The sequence below is a fragment of the Taudactylus pleione genome, unplaced genomic scaffold, assembly GCF_031769625.1.
Source record: "Taudactylus pleione unplaced genomic scaffold, aTauple2 ptg000585l, whole genome shotgun sequence".
NCBI lineage: Eukaryota > Metazoa > Chordata > Amphibia > Anura > Myobatrachidae > Taudactylus > Taudactylus pleione.
Genome location: NW_028284987.1, coordinates 607,077 through 629,687, shown reverse-complemented (window position 1 = coordinate 629,687; position 22,611 = coordinate 607,077). Strand labels below are relative to the sequence as shown.

The window sequence follows — 22,611 nt, the reverse complement described above, 5'->3', positions numbered from 1 at the left end:
ATTCCAAAGAGTTTTCGCCGGCGCGAAAATGCAATGTACAGTAATAGGCAAAATAGATTCGCCTATGAATAGGTGTCGAAAAAAAGTGCAGAATTGCGGTTTTGGGGTGCAAAGGTCGGCAAACCACCCTGCACCCTTGGGACAGCCCCCCAAAGGTTAACTGCATTAAAAAAAAAACCTTAAAAAAAAAAAATGAAGAACAGCCCAAAAATGACTTTGAAAAAGGGGGCAAAAAAGTTCAAAGTAGGGGTATAAACTTAAAAACTAGCAAAATAAGCTTTTGGGGGGTCTGCAAGTATGGGGAAGGTGTTTTTTTGATTGCAGGTGCTTGCTGAAAGTGCGTTTTTTAAAACTTTTGCAATTTTTAACCATGCTTGCACCCATTTCCATGTACCCTATATTTGGGACTAGTTATTTTCTCAAAAAAACCTCCTAAATGCTATTCTTCACCACTTGTGCAAAGACGCTATATAGAGGCAATTGAAAGCACTGAAGTACCCTAAATAGCTCCAGGGGGGCTAATCGGGGACATCTATAGTGATCCCCAATGTTAGTGCATCTGTTGGGGGGTGTCAGGCTGATTTCCCCAAAACTGACAGCACTTTTTCGCATGTTTGAGTTTCGCCGGGACACATTTTTGCATCCTTTGGAATTGAATATGGCAGGGGCAGAAGCAGCGGGTTAGGACGTTGGGTGCAACGTCTCCCTGCACAACGTTAGAGCTACTTACATCGATGACAGTCTTCAGTCAGTCAGAGTCCTGCAGCAGCAGCAGCGGGGAGGCGGCTGTGATCTTTCCTTCCTCGCCTCCCCGGTGACAGCCTGTCATGACACCCCCTCAGGGACGCGCTTACACAGCTCCGATCAGTAAAAAGATGGTTGAATGAGAATAAGGGGAGGGAGAGGACTCACAGCCTGCTGCTCAGTGCATGAGGAGAGAGGTAAAAAAGGACGGACTGTGCTACGGGGGGCGATTGCTCCAATCGGCCCCCCTGGATCTGCCACTGCATCAGCACAGTCATCTAGCAGACACTTTGTTGAGGAGAAATACCTGCAGTTCTCACTGTATAGGTCTCCATTTTATTCCCCAGCTGCCACCTCAGTGGAGTCTCTCCCAAGTCCTTGTGCCATAGTATGCAGCCTAATGGTAAATCAGACGCTGACCCTCATTGACCAATGAGTTGTTCCCTACGGAGTCCTGGCGCAAATGAGAAAATAGCAGATTCACACTTCTGTTTCTACGGTGGAGTTTTCCCACAACCTGCGGTGGTCAGACCACTGTAATAAACTGAAATTATATAGTATGCCGCTATTAAGTCCAGATCAATTACACCTCCAGAATCCGTCTTCCATGACAGGGAAGCTGTCAGGAGCCATTTAAATTAATTGAATTTGCCTCAAGCGTATCTTACAGTATTAGTGCAAATTGCGAAAAAATACATATTTTATGTAATATGCAGGCAGCTTAAAATACAAACTCATAATAAGTAAATTGCATATTTTTTATGGACAAAGTTTAGTTTGTGTCCAACTCTATATGGTAATGGGGGAGAAGTACTAAGCTCTGAAAAGTGATAAAATGGAGAGTGATAAACTACCAACCAATCAGCTCCTAAGTGTTATAGGCTGTGTTTGAAAAAGGAGTTAGGAGCTGATTGGTTGGTAGTTTATCACTCACCAATTTATCACTTTCCAGAGCTTAGTACATGTTTTTCACCATGTATATGGGGTCCTGGCTGTCTTATCTCCTGACGGCTTCCACCATGCACATGGGGACCTGACTGTACTATCTTTTAAGTGCTTTCCATCAAACACATGAGAACTTGACTGTCCAATGTCCTGAGTGCTTTTCACCATGCACATGGGGACCCGGCTGTTCAATCCCCTGAGTTTTAGAGATAAATTGTGCAGCGATTGTCATTCCCCCACCAGGTGGATATCTATCAAGGAGCTTACTGTCACATTTGCATTTTGTAAATTTATATTTGTATATTCCTCGGGCCCCAGCCAAGCCCATCCATCACACCTGAGCCCAGGTAATTAGTATCTACTCCCTCTACCCTTAGCGCCCCTGATTGTTAAGAACTAAAAATTCCCATGATGCATCAAGAACTTCTCTACTGGATGAATGTCTATGCTTATTTTGAATACATTATTAGGCTGAATATTGGCCCAGCCCACACAATGGCTGCCTCCACACTGTGCAAATAACAAGTGGACTTTCAGAATGCTGGCATTTCAAATAAATTATAAAAGAAATGTGTTTAGAACAGTATCAATATGACTGAAGGTCCTGCAGAGAATGTCACTGGCTTTAGGAAATGGTAGCTGGTAGAGAAAATCAGAGAGGAAACCCCCAAAGAACTCTAGAATTTGACTGCAGATAAAAATCTGATCTTTTTAAGTTGTCCATTTGCTCCTCTGATACCCTCCCACCCTACAGACACATCCTCATATACTGTTACTGCAGTCATACCAAAGCCACTCTCGATGCTTCAGGTCCTGTACAACTCTGCTTGCACTGACTGGGCAAAATGTTATAGGGTGTGAGTTTTGAAAATGAGCAAGTATAGAGCTATACCAGCACATTTTTAGAACTCACCCTATGTCATAGGGGGATTCAGTATGATTTACCGCCAGCCAATCCCGACAGCGGCATCCCGGCAGCAGTGAAAATCCCGATCGTCGAAAGGTAAGTACTCACTAACCTATTCTACCCCCTAACCCTCCCTTAGGGGTGCCTAACCTCCCCCCAAGTGACTAACCCTAATCCCCCCTCTAAGTGCCTAAACCTAACCCTCCCTTCCCTGCCGCCTAAACCTAACCTCCCAGGGGGGTGCCTAACAGTAAATCCCCCCCGGGAACCCTAAACCTAAACCTCACCCTCCAGCGGCTGTCCGCACCCGTCGTCTGGCTTACCTTCGATTGGTTAGCCAGGTGTCGGGCTCCCGGCTTAGGGAAAATGACAGGCGTCGGGATTTTGACGCCTGTCATTTAACCCTTGCCGGGATTATACAGTCAGGAAGCCGGCGGTCGGGATTCCGTCCATCGGCTTCCCGTCATAGGGTGTGAGAACATGCAAACTCGCATGTTTCTCACACCCCCGCACCTCACAATGCCAAAACACGCATCCAGATGTTTTGCCATTGTGAGCATAGGACTTGGGCAATGTAATAAGAGTGCGAGTGTTTCACTTGCACACTATTACTGTCTGTTACTCGTAAAAAAAACAGACCTGCTTCAGGAAAGCGAGTCTAGCCTGAGCAGGTCCGAGTTACACAGAAACATGCACAGATCCATGCGAAAGAGGAATGAGTAAAAATAAAGCATAACTAACTAGGAAGGCGCCCGCTGATTGGTTGGTGGCTCCTGCAATGACAGGACTCACGTGGGTCCTGGTCATTCGTGCGGAGGAAAGGTATATGTAAACACATACCCTTTCTCCTGTACGTCCTGGTATTGGGTGCCGTTTCCTTTTTTTTTTAACCCTGTGGATGCCTGCATGGAACGAAGATGATGTGATCTACGCTAGGAATAGGGGGGTATGGATTTTTTTTTTATTTTTTTTTAAAGGTGCCGTGGATTCTACTGGACAATGGGACGTGAATGGCTGCAAGGATTATGAATGTGAGTGTGCATGTATGCTTTAATAAATCTTGTGGTTATTTTAATATTTCTTTTGCAGGTGAACTACAGGTACCAGCGAGCCCTTAATGCCACGCATGCTGGTACTTGTAGTTCTCCAAGTACCAGCATGCGGGGAGGCTTGCTGGGACCTGTAGTTCGCCAGCAAAAGACAATATTATGAAATCTATATTCTGCACCTCACTTTTTTACACAATCAACCCGGCACCTACCGGGCCAGGTGTTCCGGGGATAGCCCCAGGCTATCAGCCCATGCCTGGAGTGTCCTGTGGAGCGGTACCCCTTTATTTGGGGGGTCCCCACCTCCCAAGGGATCCCTGGCCTAGGCTGACTAGCGGTCAAGTATAATGCTTTGACCAGAGGACCCGGTGAAAGGGTTCCCCGACTGTCATTACACCCCTGCTAGAAAGAGTCCGGTGTTAGTTATGGAAAATACAGGAGACTCCTACTCATTTTGTCGCCTGTATTTCCACAACTAGGACTGGCTCAGCAGAGCCTTGTGCTGGTTCATAGAGTACATGGGAACCATACACATTTTTCCCCCTGTATTTTAAGAACCAGGACAGGTTCTACAGAGCCCGGGGCTGGTTATGCTTGTGGGAGGGGCACATGATTTGTTTTTTTGTTTACGGTTTGTTTTAAAACACTTAAGCCATCACGGATCTCACTGATCTGTGAAGGCTTCTGTATAACTCTGACCTAGTCGCAATAAAAAGGTCAGTTTTCATAGGAGAAAACTCACCAGGATTCGCATAATGTAATAGCCTCAAACTGACAAGTTTGCAGGCTATTACATGTGGCAAGTTGTGAGACAAACTCGGACCTTTAAATGTGCGAGAAGGTCAAAGTTTGTATCACACAAAAAACTCGGACCCTATTACATCTCACCCAGAGTCTTTTTTTTAACTGAAAATGCATCTTAGTCATACCAGAGATTGCACGGATTAATTTGATATTTGTGTGTGACTGAGTCAGAGTGGTCAATCCAATTAGGTGCGAGTTGCTATTTTCTCTTTGAATTCGCATAGCGAATTCATTTTGCAATCCAATTAGCAACTCGCACTGAACCAGTCAGACAGAATTTGCATTTTTCCGTTCTCAACTCCGATGGTGAGAGATGGAAAGAATAATGTATTTTAAGGTTAAAATGTCAGGACACTGTGCTGAACCCCTTGGATACCCCCCCTTCCCTAATGGCTAATTAGGCAATTGGAAGTTTCCAATTAGCTTAACTAGTCCAATAATTACATGTAATTTTTTGAGGGGGGGGGGGGTAAAAAAAATTGTCCTCAAATTACCACAAAACTTTTTCGTTAATTTAAGCACCCCAAATTTAATCGCCATATTTTTAAAATTTAAAAATAATTGGGATTTTAACAATTTTTCAAAGTGCCCTCAAAGTGCTCCAAAATTACTTTTTTTTATACTTTTTTTTTTTTTTTTACATTTTTCATTTAATTAGTTTGAGATTAAACAAATAAAGTTTGCTTTTTTATCATTTTTTTGCAATTTTATTTAAAAAAAAAGCACAAATCAGCCATTTGACACCATTTAATAACCTACAGTACCTTCCTTATGCCCACAAACAGCCTTCTATATAGTCCAACTAAGGAAATTATCCATTTTGGGTGGTCTAGGATGGTCTCACCACTTTTTCATGCACTTCCCTCATCTCATTTGGCAGTCAATTCGCAAACCTCCGCTGCGAGTAACGGGAATTTTTAATTGGATTGGAGAATTCTCAGGAGCGCGCATTCGTGAAACGTCTGCGAGTTTCAAGAAACAAACTTACTACTCGCATTTCACACCTAACTGGATTGACCCCTGAATCTGTATACGAAGTGCTACAATGCTGCAGCTGCAACTTTTTTCCACGTCAAGTCTGTTTTGCTCCATTTACAGACTCAGCTGCACACAGATATACAAATGATGCATATCAAATTAATCAGTGCAATCTCCTGGTGCATCTTAGTTGCTTTGAGACTTAGGCCCATATTCAATTAGAGACTAAAAGTCGGAAAAGTTTTGCCTGTTCGACTTTCTGCCTGTTTCAGAGGCGGAAACTTTACTCGCGCGACCCCGCTTTTCTCCCTATTCGATTCCTAAACAGGCGAAAACGGAAAATGGCGAATGCGGAACAGGCGGAAAGTACTGTCAGAATTGGGGAAATCAGTATGTACCCCCCAAAAAAAGATGCACTAACATAGGGAATCAATGTAGATGTGTACTAATAGCCCTAATAAGAGTGTTTGGGGTACTTAAGTAGTTTAAATTGCTGTTTATTAGCATCTTTGCAAAAGTGGTGAAGAATGGCATAAAGCAGTATTTTTTGGTGAAAATATGTAGTCCAGTCAAATTTTGGGTACTTGAAAATGGGTGCTAGCATATTTTAATGTTTGTAAAATGAACTTTTAAAAACGCACCTGCTGCATGCACCTGCAATCCCAAAAAACATCTGACCCATCCTTGCAGACCCCCAAGAAGTCTATTTTGCTAGTTTTTATGCTTGTCCCCCCACTTTTTACTATTTCGCCCCCAAAACCAAAGTACTTTTTTGGGGTGCTCTGAGGTAATTTTTTTTTTATTTATTTGTCCTTTGGGGGCTGTCCCAAGGGTTCTGAGTCGTTTCCCCACGTTTGTACTCCAAAATGATGATTTTGCACTTTTTTTCATCTGCTATTCATAGGAGATACTTTTCCACCTATTACAATGCATTGACTTTCCGCTTAGGCGAAATCATCCTGGAATTGAATATGGAGATACTTTGAAAACAGGCGGAAAGTCCGAATCCGGCACTTTTCGCCTTAATTGAATCCCTTAGACGCACCTTTATTTAGCCTTTGGAAAGCCTTATGTCTATCCCACACATGTAAAATCTCCTGCTGAATTAGCCTCTACAAATTCTGTTTAGAGGCTATTTCATCTATAGTCTACCCTTTGTGATGTCAATCTATCCTCTATAGTATGCTTTCATTCTGAACCTGACTCTTCATATATTTGAAAACTTCTATGATATCCACTGCCCTCTTCTTTTTTGCTGCTTACAAACTATACATATTTCAATTCTTTACTCTTTCTGAAAAAGTTTAGAATTTTAGACCATGCATCATTTTATGTTCCCTTTCATGCACAGTCTAATTTATGTTTCTCATGTAATATGGCCTCCAGAACTGAACAAAGTATTTCAGTAAATTCCAGTATAGTGCCATCACTATCTCGCTTTCTGCTCCAAAATTTTCTCCCTTTGCAAACTAGCATCTAACTTGCCTTTCCCATTGCTTTGTTGGTAAACAAATTAAAAAAAAACACATATACAGTACTTACAAAATAGATTAAAGTCGTAAGAGGAGCTGTTTTTATGTAAGAATGAATAAAAACACTTTATATGTTGTGACAAGTAAGTTCTAAATGGACACCTCAGTATGTATTTTTACCAATTAGTGCATGTGATAAATCAGTAGATAAAGTTTATATAACATCATCTAACCTTAGCCAGCAGACACTGTAGTTGTTTTACTTCACTGTTGGCCCTCAAGAGCTCTTGTCGGAGCTCTGAACACGTCAGCTCTAGGTTTTCTTTCTCCATGTGAGTAGATTTCAGCATCTCTTGAACCTCACAGTTCTCGGGGCTGATTCCCACCGCTGTAATTTCAGCTACTTTCTGCCTCTCACCATCCAGTTGAGCTTTCACACAGTTACTTTCAATTTTCAGACCTTCAATTGTGACTTTTTGGTCCTCCACGGTCTTTGCTATGAGTATCTTCCCTTTTCTCTCAGCTTCTAGGAGACTTTGTAGTTTGCCAATTTCCTCTTTTTGTCTTCTGGTCAACATTTGCACCTCCTGGTGTTCTTTCTCAAGGCTTCTTAGGCTGCTTGTTAACTGTTGCTGGATATTGAGCAGCTTTTCCCTTTCAAACTGAGACTTTTCAACAAGTTCCGCATATTTTTTCTCAACCTCCGCTAGCTTGCTGTGAAGATGAGTTTCCGCCGCCTTTGCCTTTTCTTGCAAAAGGCCCATCAGTTTCTCATTTTCTTGACTGAGCTGCTCGGCCCTCTGTCTTTGCTGCTGTAAGGAGCTTTCCAGAAAAGCTTTCTCTTCCACAAGTTTCTCACTTTCAAATGTCAGCTCCTGCACCATGAGGTTCTGATCAGAGAGCTCTTGTAGCGTCGCCTGAAGTTCTTCTGCAGTACTATGCTGGTTTTCTTCCATCTTATGTATCCTATCAGTCAATGAGGCTACGGAAAGGTCACTTATGTTATTAGGAGAACTACCACTAGTTGAACATTTTGAGCCTTGGCATGGGATGCTTCCAGATGATTCTGCTCTAGAAGGGACATCAGCTATATGCTCAAAATCTGAATCCGGGGAAAATGAGGCTTTTGTGACATCACTGCTTGAAGAACCGGATATGTGCAAACCACTTTCACCTCCTGGGAAGCGGCAATTATCAGATACACCAACCAATGGACTCTTCAACTTACTCCCAGTATTTGTTCCTTGGGTGGATGGAGATACAAGGCTGCTATCTGTACCATTGCTGGTTATAGTATCGGAGAGTGATGACTGCTCTAGGCAATGCAGTTTCTCCTTTAGGACTTTATTTTCTTGCCGGAGCATAAATAGCTCCTGTTGGAAAGCCTTGCTCTTGTCCTGCAGAGCCTTTAATAATACCTCTGGGTCATTAGACTGTATAAGATGCATGTCTACAGATGTGTCTAGTAAGTTCAGGATCTCAAGACTAGGACACTCCTTGTCTTTGCATTTCTGGAGTTCACTCTGGAGTTTTCTAATTTCATCATCTTTTGTCTTTGCTTCAGCCATGAGCTCCTTAACCTGCAACTCCCACAGAGACTTGTTGCTGGAGTCATTTTCCTGCTTAGGTTTTGAAGGTGGCCGGATATTCCTAGAAGGTGTAGAAGTGCTGGGCGATGAAGGGCTCAGTACAGGTTTCTTAGTTGTAGTGGTCTGACCACGCAAAGCTATTCTCTCTCTTGCTATTTGAGTGGGCAGATCTCGGGGAGCCGGTATACCAGTCCGTTTTGCTATTGACGCGGTTCCTGAAACAAAACCAGAAACATTGGTGTTTAGCAAATAGATACATTTAAGCAGTACCTAGAGAAGCAAAACATTTGATCCATCTTCCCATTTGAACTTTTCAAAATATGACAAAACGATGTAAGCATCTTAATTAGAGAAGTCAATCAGTGTTAGTGAATTATGCAATATGTATTACAATCTCATACATTGCATTCAGTGACTCACTGAATGCAATATAGGAGATTGGAATACATATTGCATAATTCATTAAGACAACATTCCTGATAAATGAAAGAAAACGGATTTTTCAGAATGTTACATTAAAGAAACATCCCAAACCACAACTAAACAGCAGGGCTCTTGTAACACTGTGCACATTGAAGGTTTTAGGTTTTTTAACTTTTGTTTCATAATTTGCACTTTTTCCCCAAAAAAATACTTGAAATTAAAACGCACATGCTTTTTAAAAAAAAATAATAATAATTTAAAACTTCTGAGACTAAGCCATCCCTCCTTGGTTTATCCTAGCTCCCCTACAGCTAAAGGACCCGTATATGACATCGAGTGAGGGCAAAAGTGTGGTTCCATGCCCTGACAGAATTGCTATTTTGCCTCAACTGTAGTATCTGGCCACCAATAGTAGAAATTGTACCCTCACTTCAATTGCCACGCTTCAGGTACAAGTGTGCTTACAAGAGGGGAGAACAAAAATGCACAGTAGTAGAACATATTCCCTTTATCCAAACATGCCTTTCATACAAAATGTATTATACAGAATATCAGCTATCTGGTTCCCTAGAACAATTGGATGAAATGTTATTTACTGGACATTACTGTATGTCAAGACCCTACAACATAGTCTCAACTTCCAAAAAAAAAAAAAATGCTATGTCTGTAAAAAGGTTAACCAATATTGCCATATCAAGTTATCATTATGCACTTACAGTAACTAGGTGTAGGCATGACAATATGGTTATTATATTTTCTCACTTGCCATTTCAGTGTGGTTATATCTTAACCTGATTAACCTTATCCTGATAATTAAGGACACTCCTGATTGGATTGTTTCTGTATTCAGAATGGACTTGGAAAATAGCTTTCTATGCTGCATTAAAAAAAGTCTCTCTAAAATTGCTAAACATACAGATTCATTCACGCCAAACAGCCCTTCTTGGCGTGCCAGGTCCCATGCAACTCTACTAGTGCCAAACGTCTTTTTCTCGCCAAAAATGTATTTTAAGCCAGCCATACACGGTGCGATTTTCTAACGTTAAGATGTGTTGTACGATTTTCCTTGAGATCCTCTATAGTATTTGGTCAAATGGTGTACGATTGTACATACGATACCGATGCGTTGTTTCCCACAAAATGGAGGGGGCGGGGGTGGCCAGGGATTTTGCAAGACCTCGTACATCAGATCGTTCATCAAGCAAAACAGTATATGATGTGTGTCACATTGTACACGATAGGTTGAAATCTTACCAGTTTTCCATAAGATCTACGATGCAGATTTAGGACGGCGGGACGCACATCATTATCGTAATCGTACAAATACCGCACACAATGTACAGGAATGGTCGTTACGATTGATCTAAATCGGCCATATTGTGCAAAAAATAAAAATCGCACCGTGTATGGGCCGCTTAAGTCACAATGTGATGTGACCAGGAGGCACCAGGAGAGTGTGCTGAATAGTTTTATATGCAACACTTGTGTGCGAGTGAGTCTGAATCTGTATACAAAATACTATGATGATGCGGCCATGGATTATTTCACACTAAGTTTTGTTTTGTTACATTGCGACTAAGATGCATTTTCAGGCAAAAAAGTTGCACAGGACCTGGCTGCTCACTAGCACCAGGCGTCTTGTGCCACAAGGCGTATTGAAGCTAGATGTATGAGGTCACATCTGTACAGTATTAATACAGTATGGTTTATTTAATAGTCAGGACTCAAGTGTAATGCCAGCAATATGATCACACCTATCACCCTCTTCATTAAGAACCATTTAAAAGAAATCATCTTTAGGGCTGAATATTTTTTTTATTATATAGAATTTTAACAGAAACATTACAATTTTTTTTACTGAGCCATAAAAAAAAAAACATTCCGTTTTAACTTCAGATTCATAGTTAGAAAAACATAGAGAAGTGACAGAAGAACAGTGATAAAAGCTGAATAAAACCCACTGTATTAGAAAGAAAACTTTGATCCAAAAACTGTACACAGTGAGAGCTCTGTTTTGGGTTAAAACCCGGTAGGCTAAAAAACAAAGCAAGTAGTGTTTACAGAAAGGGAAGATGGCAAAGGACATTCTGACTACAGAGCCGGCAGCCCACTCAGGCAGGTCAAAGAGTTAGATGTCCACAGCTGGAGAATTCCGGGCTAAAAAGCAGAGTAAAGAATAAAACACACCAGCAATTAAGCAATTATTAAATCACAGAAAATTGGGTCACTAAGGAGATAAATGTTCCTGTAGTCTGCCACAATGATGGCATTATTATTCTCCGTCATGCTTTCTTAAGACCGTTTCCAAGCAGGGTTTCCTGATTTTGCACACATCCACTAATAAAGGCAACGATGGAGCCCATACAAGACCATTGCAGAATGTTGTTCATTACAGCCCATTATTAGGTTTTACATAGGAATGAGCATGTTTTATATATGAAGCCTCAGAAAACAATGGCGTGCATTTTAATGTGGATAGGGAAGGAAAACATGGAGATCCCCGTACTTTTCTAATGTCTATGTACATCAATTTCAAGCAAAGGAAATGAAAATGGTCATCACCACATGGTACTACAAGTGTGTTAAAATATTCCCAGATGATGGGAGTTGTAAACAGAGATTAAAGGATATGTTTGCCTTTCAAACAAGTGCCTTCAATTAAATCTGTAAAGCCAAATGTACAATACAACATGGTATAAATAAACTTGTACAGCACTCCTTGGTCTTATGTGTAGTAATCCAGTATCATTTGGTTGCATTGTACATTGCTGTATTAGGAATCTCTGGCCCAAACGCTTACACATTATACATTCCCTGCAACTGTTAGTTCTAAGCAGGCAGCATTCAAACATGAGCTGGTCCAACCAAGCAAGAGTTGACTTTGGGGTCTATTTAAAATGAAAAGCAGCATAAAATAAACAAAATAGCCGCTTTTCGCTTTCATATTACCGCCATAGTGCTGAACAGACCTTGTGGTAAAGGTCATTACCGGCATGGAGAAAAAGTGCATTTGTGAAAAACGACAATGTATTTTTAGTGCCAAGTGCGCATGTGCTTTCCAGCACACGTGCAGAATGGGTGGCCGAGGCATCGGCGGTGCAAAGCATTCTGGGAGAAAGAAATAAGAGAATGGTCTCTTCCATGATTATTTCCAGTGCAAAGCATACATAATGCCATCCGGAGATGTGTAACGTGTCAAGTAGACTAGCTAGTACATCATGGTCCAATACTGTCTTTCAGATATGACACCTGGTTCTTCAAATAAATGTAAAACAAATAAAAAAGCAAAAGACACGTAGGGTGAGGCTCGGTGATTGGGGTGGCCAAGATGTCTAAAAGTGGGTCATCAGATGTTACTTTCAGAAACCCCAGCCACCTCAATCCCTGAAATTCACCCCATGCGACTTTTGCTTGTGTTTAAATTGAAGATGCAGGTGTCAGATCTGAAAGACAGCATTGGACATCATGTGTTGGCTATTTCACCTGAATCTGCTATAGAGAATGCTGCTCTTCAAATGGAAACTGTTGTTTACCACATTGGAGGACACATAAACAACTGTCATGCTATTCAAGTTATTTTTATTGCAACAGCGCCACCTGGCAACAAAATTTATAACTACATTTTTTTCCACTATATGGCTAGCTCATGCCCTGAAGTACCTGTTGTCCAAATTTCTGTTCATTACGAGCCTTAGAGCTTGTTCCAGGAGTAATTTAATTTTAACAGCCTTTATATGGGGCCAAATAAACAATATGAGGGCATATTAGGCTATTAACCAACATTACATGTTCACAAAGCGCCTTAATCTGACTCATGCTCATATTGCAGTCACTGCCCTCAAGCACAAAATGGCAAAATAAAGGTAGGCAGATTTAGTTATTTAGTAACAAAAATAATTACATATAATTCCTGAAACAGACAGAAAGCATGCTATGCAAATAGATGTAGCACTTTTATTTACAGTAAACCACTGTAAGACCCATGCATCGTTCTGGGGCCATTAAGATGTGCTGCTCTAACATACAGCATTCGAGTGTAACCATATTACAAACATACAGTATATGCCCCATTTGCATATTTTTTTTTTATACTTTAACACAGTTAATTCATGGTGACAAGAACACTTTAGTTTATGAAATGGAAACTATTAATGTCAATTTGTTATAATTATTAGTGGTAAAAATAAAAAAATTAGAACCACTGGCGTGCAGCATAAACCTAAATACTAAATAGAGTGCACTAATTACTATAAATGGTTAACTTAACTACACAAATATGTTTCACTCCAGCAGGCAAAAAGAAATAAATAAATAAAACCTATATTGGAAAAACTATTGAGAGTTCCAACAAATGTACCTGCCTGAGGACCACACACATTTTATTCTACTGACAGTTTTTTATTAATCAGCTTCAGGTGGCCAGAATTTGGTGCAATGTATTTAGATTTAAGTGAATTATGTCCAAATGATATAACTGGAGACTAACACTGGAAATCCTTCGTAGGAAGTTAAACCAACAATACGTTTTCCATATAAAAATACACTAATGACATTGTTTTATTGGAGAACTATAGTAAGATATTACATGTGCCTAATGGAGCATACACACGATCAGATTTGACAGATCTGTCAGATGAACGATTTTACCAAAGATTTGAATGATTGAACGATTTTTGACTGCATTAAAATGAATGGAATCGTCCAAATCTGACTGCAAACACATCAGATATGTCAGATTTGTCAGATTTTCCTTCACATATGAACGATTGAACGATTTTTTAAATCGTTATCATTCAGATCTGAAGAAAAATCTGACCGTGTGTATGCACCATTACACTGTATTCACAAAAGTTGTTAAAGCAAAAATCACTAGACAGAAAAGCCATAAGCTGATATAAGAGAGTAGTACAGTAAGTACTTTTTATCCAATGTGCACAGATATAGTGCGTCCTAGTCGCATCTAGTTGCGACTAAGGGGAGAATTTAATTAGCACCAATAAGTCAGCTTTTATGAAAAACGGCTTATCGTGCAAATTTGTACTTATCGCACAACCCTATTAACAGCGACAAGTTTTCACCACCTCCTGAGCAAGTGAATAGTTGTGCAAAATCCCTATTTTTGTCAAAAAATGTTGAGACTTGGTTCAGAACCACTGGGACACCCTCCTTAATGACTAATTAGGGAAAACGAAGTTTTTTAATTCACTTAATAAGGCCAATAATTACATGTCAAAAAAGTGCAAAATGCAGGAAAATGTTAAATGATGTGGGACAGGTATTTAGCGGTGCTATATGAGAGATACAGGTATTTTTAAAATTACAGGTGGGTGTTAGAGGCATATTTTAAGTGTCTTTAAATGACACGAATACATACTCATAGGCATTTTTATGTACCCTCAATTTAAGTAGAGCATTTATTTTGCCATAAAAAAAAAACACTTGCTTTCTATCATTATTTGGCTGTTTTAGAAAAACGCATATAATAGCCAGTTGACAATTCAAAAATACCAAATACTTTTATTAGGGCCACTAATACACTTCTATATTGTTATCCTATATCACCTTTTGTTTGCGGTACAGGCAGATTTCCCCATTTTCACCTACACTTATCACCGGAAATAGCAAAAAGAATTTTACAATTTTCGCACAAATGCTGCTTCGCGACTTTTGGTATTGAATTGCGTGAAAAATAGTCGTGCGTATAGACGCGATAAGCAAAATTTTAATAGTTACCCCATTATCGTGGTTGATTTAATTCCCCCAAGACACATTTTTGAGCAAAAACAAAACAAAGAAAGAACAAAAATTAAGCTCGGTACTAGCAAAGTCGCGCTGAGACAAGGTGTTCGGCGCGACTGCAGCAATAGTGTACGAGGACACATCTGTATAACTGTAAGCAACAGAGTCTGGAGCTGCATGCGAAGTGTTATGATGCAGCACCTGCGGCTTCTTTTCAGGCCAACTCTTGTTGTACAGATTCAGACTCTATAGCGCACAGATGTACTGCACGAAAGACACTTCAACATTTGCCGCTTGTCACATTGAGGCTAGTTGTATGAGGACACATCTGTACATAGGAGCCGACATATTGTTTACAAAGTAGGGAGGCCAATCGCTCATTTTTTCAAACCCGGGATTCGATTTGGAAAAATCTCAATCCCAGGATTCCCAGAATTGAGCTAATCAATGCCGGCTGCCTACAGCAGACAAACTTCAGTGCGGACAGGCCCAGCCGTACAAGGGGATGGGCTGGTGTGCGGCTGCACAGCGTGACCTTAATGATGTCACAAGCAGCCGCACAGCAGGAGCCCTGGGTGCAGCATCTGAACAGACAGGACTAGTGCTCAGCGCTGCCCCCGGGCTGAAAACAAGCTGTACATTTTAATCACGAAAATCTCGGGATTGGAGGCACCAATCCTGGGATTGAAATCCAACCATTTTCTGCCCTAAATCCCGGGATCCAGCCAATCCCAGGATTGGCTTCCCTATTTCTGAAGCAAAGTACAATTAAATCATACATGGCAATACTGTACATAATTTCCCTTAAAGGCCAACTTAATCACGTTAATATATGTATAAACTGCTGTAAATAATATCTGTATAAACAGTCTAATGTCATCACTTCAGGCTTTATTAGGAAAAAAAAAACAATACATCCCATTAAATTATTCTAGGCATTAGAAGTCCACACAGATTTCTACGACCTGTATAAAAGCACTGTGACAATATAATAGCACAAGGTCACAGGTCAGGACTACTTGACAACTTTTAGAATATAAAATAGGCAGTGAGTAATAATATAAATAATATGTTACAACAGGCAATTGTGTGCATTCAGCTAGTTATTAAATGCATACAAGTGTCCTTGGTTTTCTGTCATAGTATAAGACCAGAGTATATATCTTAGTGAAAGCTGCCTGATTCAATATATTTGATTAACTTACTGTATAGGTTTAATAGTCCTTTACAGAAATTATTTACATTGGGAATGTAATAGGGAGGTGCTTGGGAAAGAATGGGCTGCTATGCACATGCTGTAAAAGCCTGTCACCAGATCTGGAATTCTCAGCAGTTAGCATCAGCTGTTCTTTTGCTGGCCATACACGCTACAATTATTGGGACGATCCACCCAATATCAGCGGATCGCCGCGATAATTGTAGCGTGGGGGGGCGACCGAGGGTTAAATATTGCTCGGTCGGGCATGCTGTATTGTCCAGCATGCCCGTCCAATGCGATATTACCCGGTAAACTGTCGGCTGCATCGGGCAGTGTATGCCCAGCACAGCCGACAGACAGCCATTTCCTGTGTTCCTTCCTACGGAAGGAACAGGGAAATGTCTCCTCCCCCGGGGGCGGAGCGTGGATGTCGGGCTATACACTGTGAGATTTCTCTCACAGTGTATGCCGCGGACATCTGCGGCTGGCAGCCTGCCAGATAAAATGTCTGTCGGTCTGACAGACATTTTATCTGGCAGTGTATGCCCAGCATTAGTGATATATAGTAACTAGGCTGTTAGATCTAGTGCCGGACTGGCCATCTGGCAAATGCCAGAAGGGCCGATGGGCCTGTTTGGACGGAATCCTGTCCGGGCAGCTCCGCCTCCCTGCTCAGCCAGGATACTGTGATGAGGCCACGCCGTATGTGGTGGGGCCACATCCCTTTGCACAAGACATTATTTCCAGGGCGGGCCTGGAATCCCAGTCCATCCCTGTTTAGGTCTATTCTTGCTTTCTATTCCAGTTAAATACCAGTGGACAGCGGCAATCCAGATAACCAGCAGACACAGCAAATATAGCTTTTCCCAAATAAATACATTAGAAATAAAGTGGAGAGACATAAAAAAAACTAACCAATCAGCTTGTAAATGCACTTTACTGGCTGTATTTGAAAACTGACAGTTAGAAGCTGATTGGTTACTTCTTTATCTCTCTCCATTTTATCTTTCTACAAGCTTTGATAAATCTCCCCCTTTAACTTTTGTCACCTCAGTCAGCAGGCAAAAGCACACCCAGGTAGACAGAACATATGCCAGGTTTACAGGCATAATAAAAAATGATCCTGTCATTTCCAGGTATTGACTTTAAACAATACATATGGTATTTTTAGGTCATTTTACCAGATCTTTACAAATTGCCAATGCAAAAGCTTTATTGGGATGACTTTTAAGATGTATATAGGTAAAGTTGTGCTCATGGTAATCTCTCAGGTTGCATCTGTCCTATTATGCTGACAATTGTCCTTTCCACTCTTAAGATGGATACACACTGGATGATGTGTACCAGGACAATATGTTGGCCTGACAAATTGTACTGCTAGTACACATCAGAACTATGTAGTGAACAACATAACATTCACACTTTCCGTCCTTCATTAACATGAGCGGGGCCGCATGTGACATAGGGGTCTATTAAGCAGTTTTAAGAGATAGAGTGAAAAGTGATAAGGTGCCAGCCAATCAGCTCCCAACTGTCATTTTTTAAACACAGCCTGTGAGATGGCAGTTAGGAGCGGATTGGCTGGCACCTTATCACTTTTCACTCTGTCTCCCAACACTGCTTAGTAAATAGACCCCATAATCAGGTTTCATATGCAGCACATCAAAACCAGACAACGTTGCATGCTACCATGGGAGCGTGCATATCGGGCATACACACTGCACGATTTCACATTCCGATGTGGCCAAATCGAAACGACATTGTCCCAGTGTGTACCCGGCATTACCTCTCAGCAGATACTGGAGCTCAAAACACTTCAGTTTAACATTCTCTAGAAGATGCAAGCCACTCTCCCTCTCATCTCACAGAATGGCACAGTCACCCTTAATTTCTTATATTCATGGCATAGGGACCTCAAATCACACCTTCACTCCCAGCCAACTTTATTGTTAACATTACTACAAAAAGCGTACAAGCATCCAGACAGGTGTAGAGATGTGTCCATCTGGTGACACATCTGTGACCAACACTAGGACCTGGCATTGGATACCTATGAAAATGTAGGAGCAGCTGCAGTTTTCCAAGTTTGTCACCAGTCAAGAGCCAATCGCGTCTTGCGATTAAGCAGCCAATTAGGAGTGAAAGGGGGAGCATAGAAGAGTTCCCTAAGAAGCGCAGAAGATGCTGCACAGATGTAGCAACCTGGTGTGAGGTAGATCAAGGCGCCAGAAGACAGAACACCGGAAGAGGCAGCAGAAGGAAGACCGAAGACGCCGGGTCAAACCAGAAGACTCCTAGATGCCTAAGTCCTGGTGGCAAGAGGGTTCTTGCAAAAGAGCTTATACTGGTCCCCTTAAGGACCCCATACACCTACGCGATTTCTGGACGATTACACGATTTTCAACCAATCATAAGATGGATCTTGTGAAAATCGTGTCTTTTTTTAGTAACATACGATCCGATGCGTGCTCCCGCTGTTCGTACAATCGGTTCTTATGATCATATGTGCTGCACATATGGTCCATCGTATCGTGTGCAGATCGTGCCATTTATTTTGTTCATGTGATCCATCGTGTGGCACTTCAACTCATTTCAATGACTGTTTCCTGATGTGAGACACAGGATCGATCTTACGACTGATCCTGTGCTTAGAAAAACAACAAATATGCTGCAGGGACTGCCAGGTAGCTCCGGGGAATCGTAGGGAAAACGTATCATTCATCTGATCTTATGCTGGTCGTTTAGGTGTATGGGCCCTATTACTGTTCAGGTGAAGTCCGGTGAGAGTCAAGTAGCCAGCGCTGAGATGCAATAGAGGATCTGGCGCTTGGCAAGCTGAGGAGCTGCGCTGACCATTGCGTCAAGGTCGGCAGGGTAGGGTACAGTAAGTGGGACACTCTTTTCTCTTTACCACATTAGACCACCATATTTTTTAATTAGCTTTCTTATACAACGCAGCATATATTTTCCATTGCACTTTACAATTGGAGTCATTAATAGAACAAAACTGGGTAATAAGTTAACAGACAGAGGTAGGAAGGCCCTGCTCGCAAGCTTACAATCTATAGGGAAATAGGCATTGATACACAAGGATAGGTGCTACATATTGCATTGATCCTCTTAATGAAACTGCTAGGGCCTAAAGCGGAAAAATGCTTCAGGTGACCCTTGACATCACTGACAGGCACATGGAACTCACGCCCGATACCGGAAGTTACTTATTGAAAGTTCCCGGCAGTGAAATCAGCGCGTGCGGCCACAAACGTTGGAGGGTAGGATTGGTGAGAGAAGAGGTTCCTGTACCTTACAGGGCCCCACTCCCCCACACAGCCAGATATTTGTGCTATACGGCTACCAAGCGTCATAAGTAGCAGGTGGACGTCTGAAAAGCTCAGCTTTACCAGCAATAAGTGCTGAGATACTGGAATAATTCATTAGCGTTGAGCAGTTTATATGATTCACTCGATCAGCAGCGAGGACTCCATCTTGGATTGATATTCGAGGGGTAAGAGATACAGATTTGGGAGTCATTATTTTCTTCAAATTGAAGCGGTGGCTTATTCATTTGCTGCATAATTAATCTTACTCTGCTTTGCTACCAAATATACTGTACTACTAATTGCTGACTAACTCATCTGCCTATGCAACTTCACTAACCATGCATGCTGCTGGACTATAATTAAATCTGTGGCCACAGAAAGTGGTTTATACGCACTTTTTTTATGTCAAGTAGACTTTTATATATTTTTTATTTTGCATTCATTGTGCTTGTCTATGAGTGTGCATGTTTATGAATTGTTTTATATTTATGTCATATATTAAATTATGTCTACTAATTTCTTGCTGTGCTCAAGTGTCCCTCTCTTTTCTACATATTTACATATTATTAGTAGGCACCAAACCTACTAACCTACTAGCAAGTGTAATATCTATATCGGATTCGTTTATTTACATATGGTTTAGCGCCCATTTTTATGTGTTGTGATACTGCATATTGGTCCAGCCAGATTGCAGAGGTTCTTGGTGGGCTGCATGATCCAGTCACACAGGAATGTTGGCCAAAGGTCAAGAAAATGTGAAAGTGAAGAAAATGTGAGAGGGGATTTAATAAGATATGGAAGCTATGAAGGCTGTGGGCGGTTCTGGAATCTGATCATCTTGTCTGAAGAGGTTTTCAGGGAACGCTTGAAAGTTTGGAGTCTAGAGGAAAGTCTTATTGCGCATGGGAGTGCATTCCACAGAGTGGGTGCAGCCTGAAAGAGTCCTGTAACCGTAAATGGGAGCAAGTAATGCATGTGGATGAGAGATGCAGATCTTGTGCAGAGCGGAGAGGTCAGGTTGGAAGATATTTTGAGATAAAATGGAGAGGTATGTTGGTGTGATTTGGTTAATAGAATTATGTGTAAGAAAGTATTTTGTATTGAATACAGTAGAAAACCGGGAACCAATGGAGGGACTGACAGAGCGGAGCAGCAGATGATGAACGTTTGGCAAGGAAGATCGGCCTCGCAGCTGCATTCAGAATGGATTGTAGTGGCGAGAGCCTGCTTTTGGGAAGACCAGTAAGGAGAGTATTGCAATAGTCAACACAGGACATAAGTGTATGGATTAGAGTTTTTGCAGTGTCTTGTGTAAGATATGATCGAATTTTGGATGTTTTTTAGATGTATGTAACATGATTTTGAGACAGATTGAATTTGGGGAACAAAGGACAGTTCAGAGTTAAGGATATTAAGTTTGAGGTGGCAAGATGATATCCAAGATGAAATGGCAGAACGACATTCAGTGACACGGATCAGTACATATGGTGATAAATATGTGGAGGATAGGTAGATTGGAGTATGATCCCGCATACAGATGATACGGAAACCCAAAAGAGCTGATTAGTTTGCCAAGAGAGGTGGTATAGATTGGGAAAAGTAGAGGACCTAAGACTGAGCCTTGCGGTACTCCAACTGATAGAGGTAGCAAAGAGGAGGCAGAGTCAGCAAAACGAACAGTGAAAGAGCGATTAGATAGGTAGGGTGAGAACCAAGAAAGTGCTGTATCCTTAAGACATAGGGATTGTAGTGTTTGCTACTTTTGACACTGTTGTCCACTCTTTTCTCATGCAGAGAGATCTAGAAGAAGAAGTAATGGTCTTTAGCTTTGGCAGTGATCAGATCATTTACTACCTTAGTCAGTGCTGACTCTGTGGAGTGTTGGGAACAAAAGCCCGACTGAAGTGTGTCCAATAAGTTGTGTGAGTTAAGAAATGAGCAGAGTGTAGACAAGTCTCTTTAGTAGCTTGGAGGGGCATGGGAGCTGGGACGGTTATTTTAGAGAGAGAGGGTCAGAATTTAGATTTTTCAGAATGGGAGTAATCACTGTGTGCCAGTGATGTGCGGTGATGTAGAGCCTTAGAGCCTTTCCTGCCATACTTAGGTATACTCCACAGTTTTGACTATAAAAATTATAAGTAAAATTTAAAGAAAATATTATAAATATCTTCTTTGTATTATTATAATAATTTTTATAGTCAAAACTTTGGAGTACAAAGTGTATGGCAGAGGATGCACTTCCTCCCTTGTCTACCTTTTCCACACATCCCTGATCAAAACTTACCAAATTTCCAGCACTATATACTGCTGCACCTTTGTATAATGCCCACTTGAGCACTCAGGTTCATATATGTATATGTAAATCTGGCTCTGATACTAGCCAGTGCCTCCCCAGCCATTTACCTCACCGCACATCACTGCTGCGTGCTTGAACAGTGATTGAAAGATACCAGTAGAGAGAGAAAGGTTTCAGATTTTAGTTAAGGTTGGGATGAGCACAGGAGACAGAGCTTTACTGATTTGTGAGGGTATAGGATCAAGAGGAGAGGTAGTAGAGTAAGAGGATTAGAAGAATAAATACTTCCTCTTCATTTGTGGGTCAAATGAAAAGAATGTGTCAGAGGTTTCAGGTAGGGAATTAAGCAGATCACTGGCTGAGGAAGAGCCCACTATTTCATTTCGGATACTATCAATCTTGTCCTTGAAATAGAAAGCAAGATCTTGTGCACAGATAGTAGCAGGTAGGTTGGGTGAGGGAGGGGTAAGAAGTGATTTAAATGTATTAAAAAGTAGCCTAGGGTTAGCAGAGATGAGAGATTGGTTTGTTTGGCAGTGTCCAGAGCATTACGGTAAGAGTGGTAGATAGTCTTATATGTGAGGAACTCACTTAAAGTACGAGAGTTACGCCACTGACATTCTACTTTACATGAGAGTTCTTGTAGGTGTCTTGTTAATTTGCCACAGTTGACGTCTAAATCTACGTGGATGTGATGGGTAGCTGGAGTTACTTCATCAAGTGCTATTTGTAGAGTCTGGTTCAGGTGTGATACAGCAGTCTCAGGAGAAGAGAATAAAGAAATTGGAGAGAGTAGTGTCAGGCCTGTGGCATGCAGTAAGGTGGAAGGCCTGTGGGCAGGGGGGCGGCCTGGCTCTCGAGAAGAATCAAAAGACCAATGAGAGCAACAATCCATAGAATGATGCGTCTAGTCATGGATAAATAAATTTAAAGCACATATACAGGGATATATATATATATATATATATATAGATAGATAGATATATATGTATATATATATATATATATACATACATACTGTACATATAAACACACACATACTTGTAATTGCCGGTACTTTTTTGCTGTAGTTCAAACTCCTGCGTCCGGTCCCTTCCTCGTGTATACCACACCAGGTAACAGAATAGGTAAAAGCCACTGGAAAGAG

General features: G+C 41.3%; 1 protein-coding gene across 5 annotated transcripts in view; it reads right to left on the bottom strand.

The window, feature by feature from the left end:
• Positions 1-22,611, bottom strand: part of SPECC1 (sperm antigen with calponin homology and coiled-coil domains 1) — a 560,436-nt gene that overhangs the window by 234,439 nt on the left and 303,386 nt on the right. For all 5 annotated transcript variants that reach the window (XM_088453631.1, XM_088453630.1, XM_088453633.1 and 2 more), the window contains one exon: positions 7,133-8,703. In XM_088453631.1, the coding sequence (XP_088309757.1) occupies positions 7,133-8,703 (1,571 nt within the window). The remainder of the gene's footprint in view (positions 1-7,132; positions 8,704-22,611) is intronic.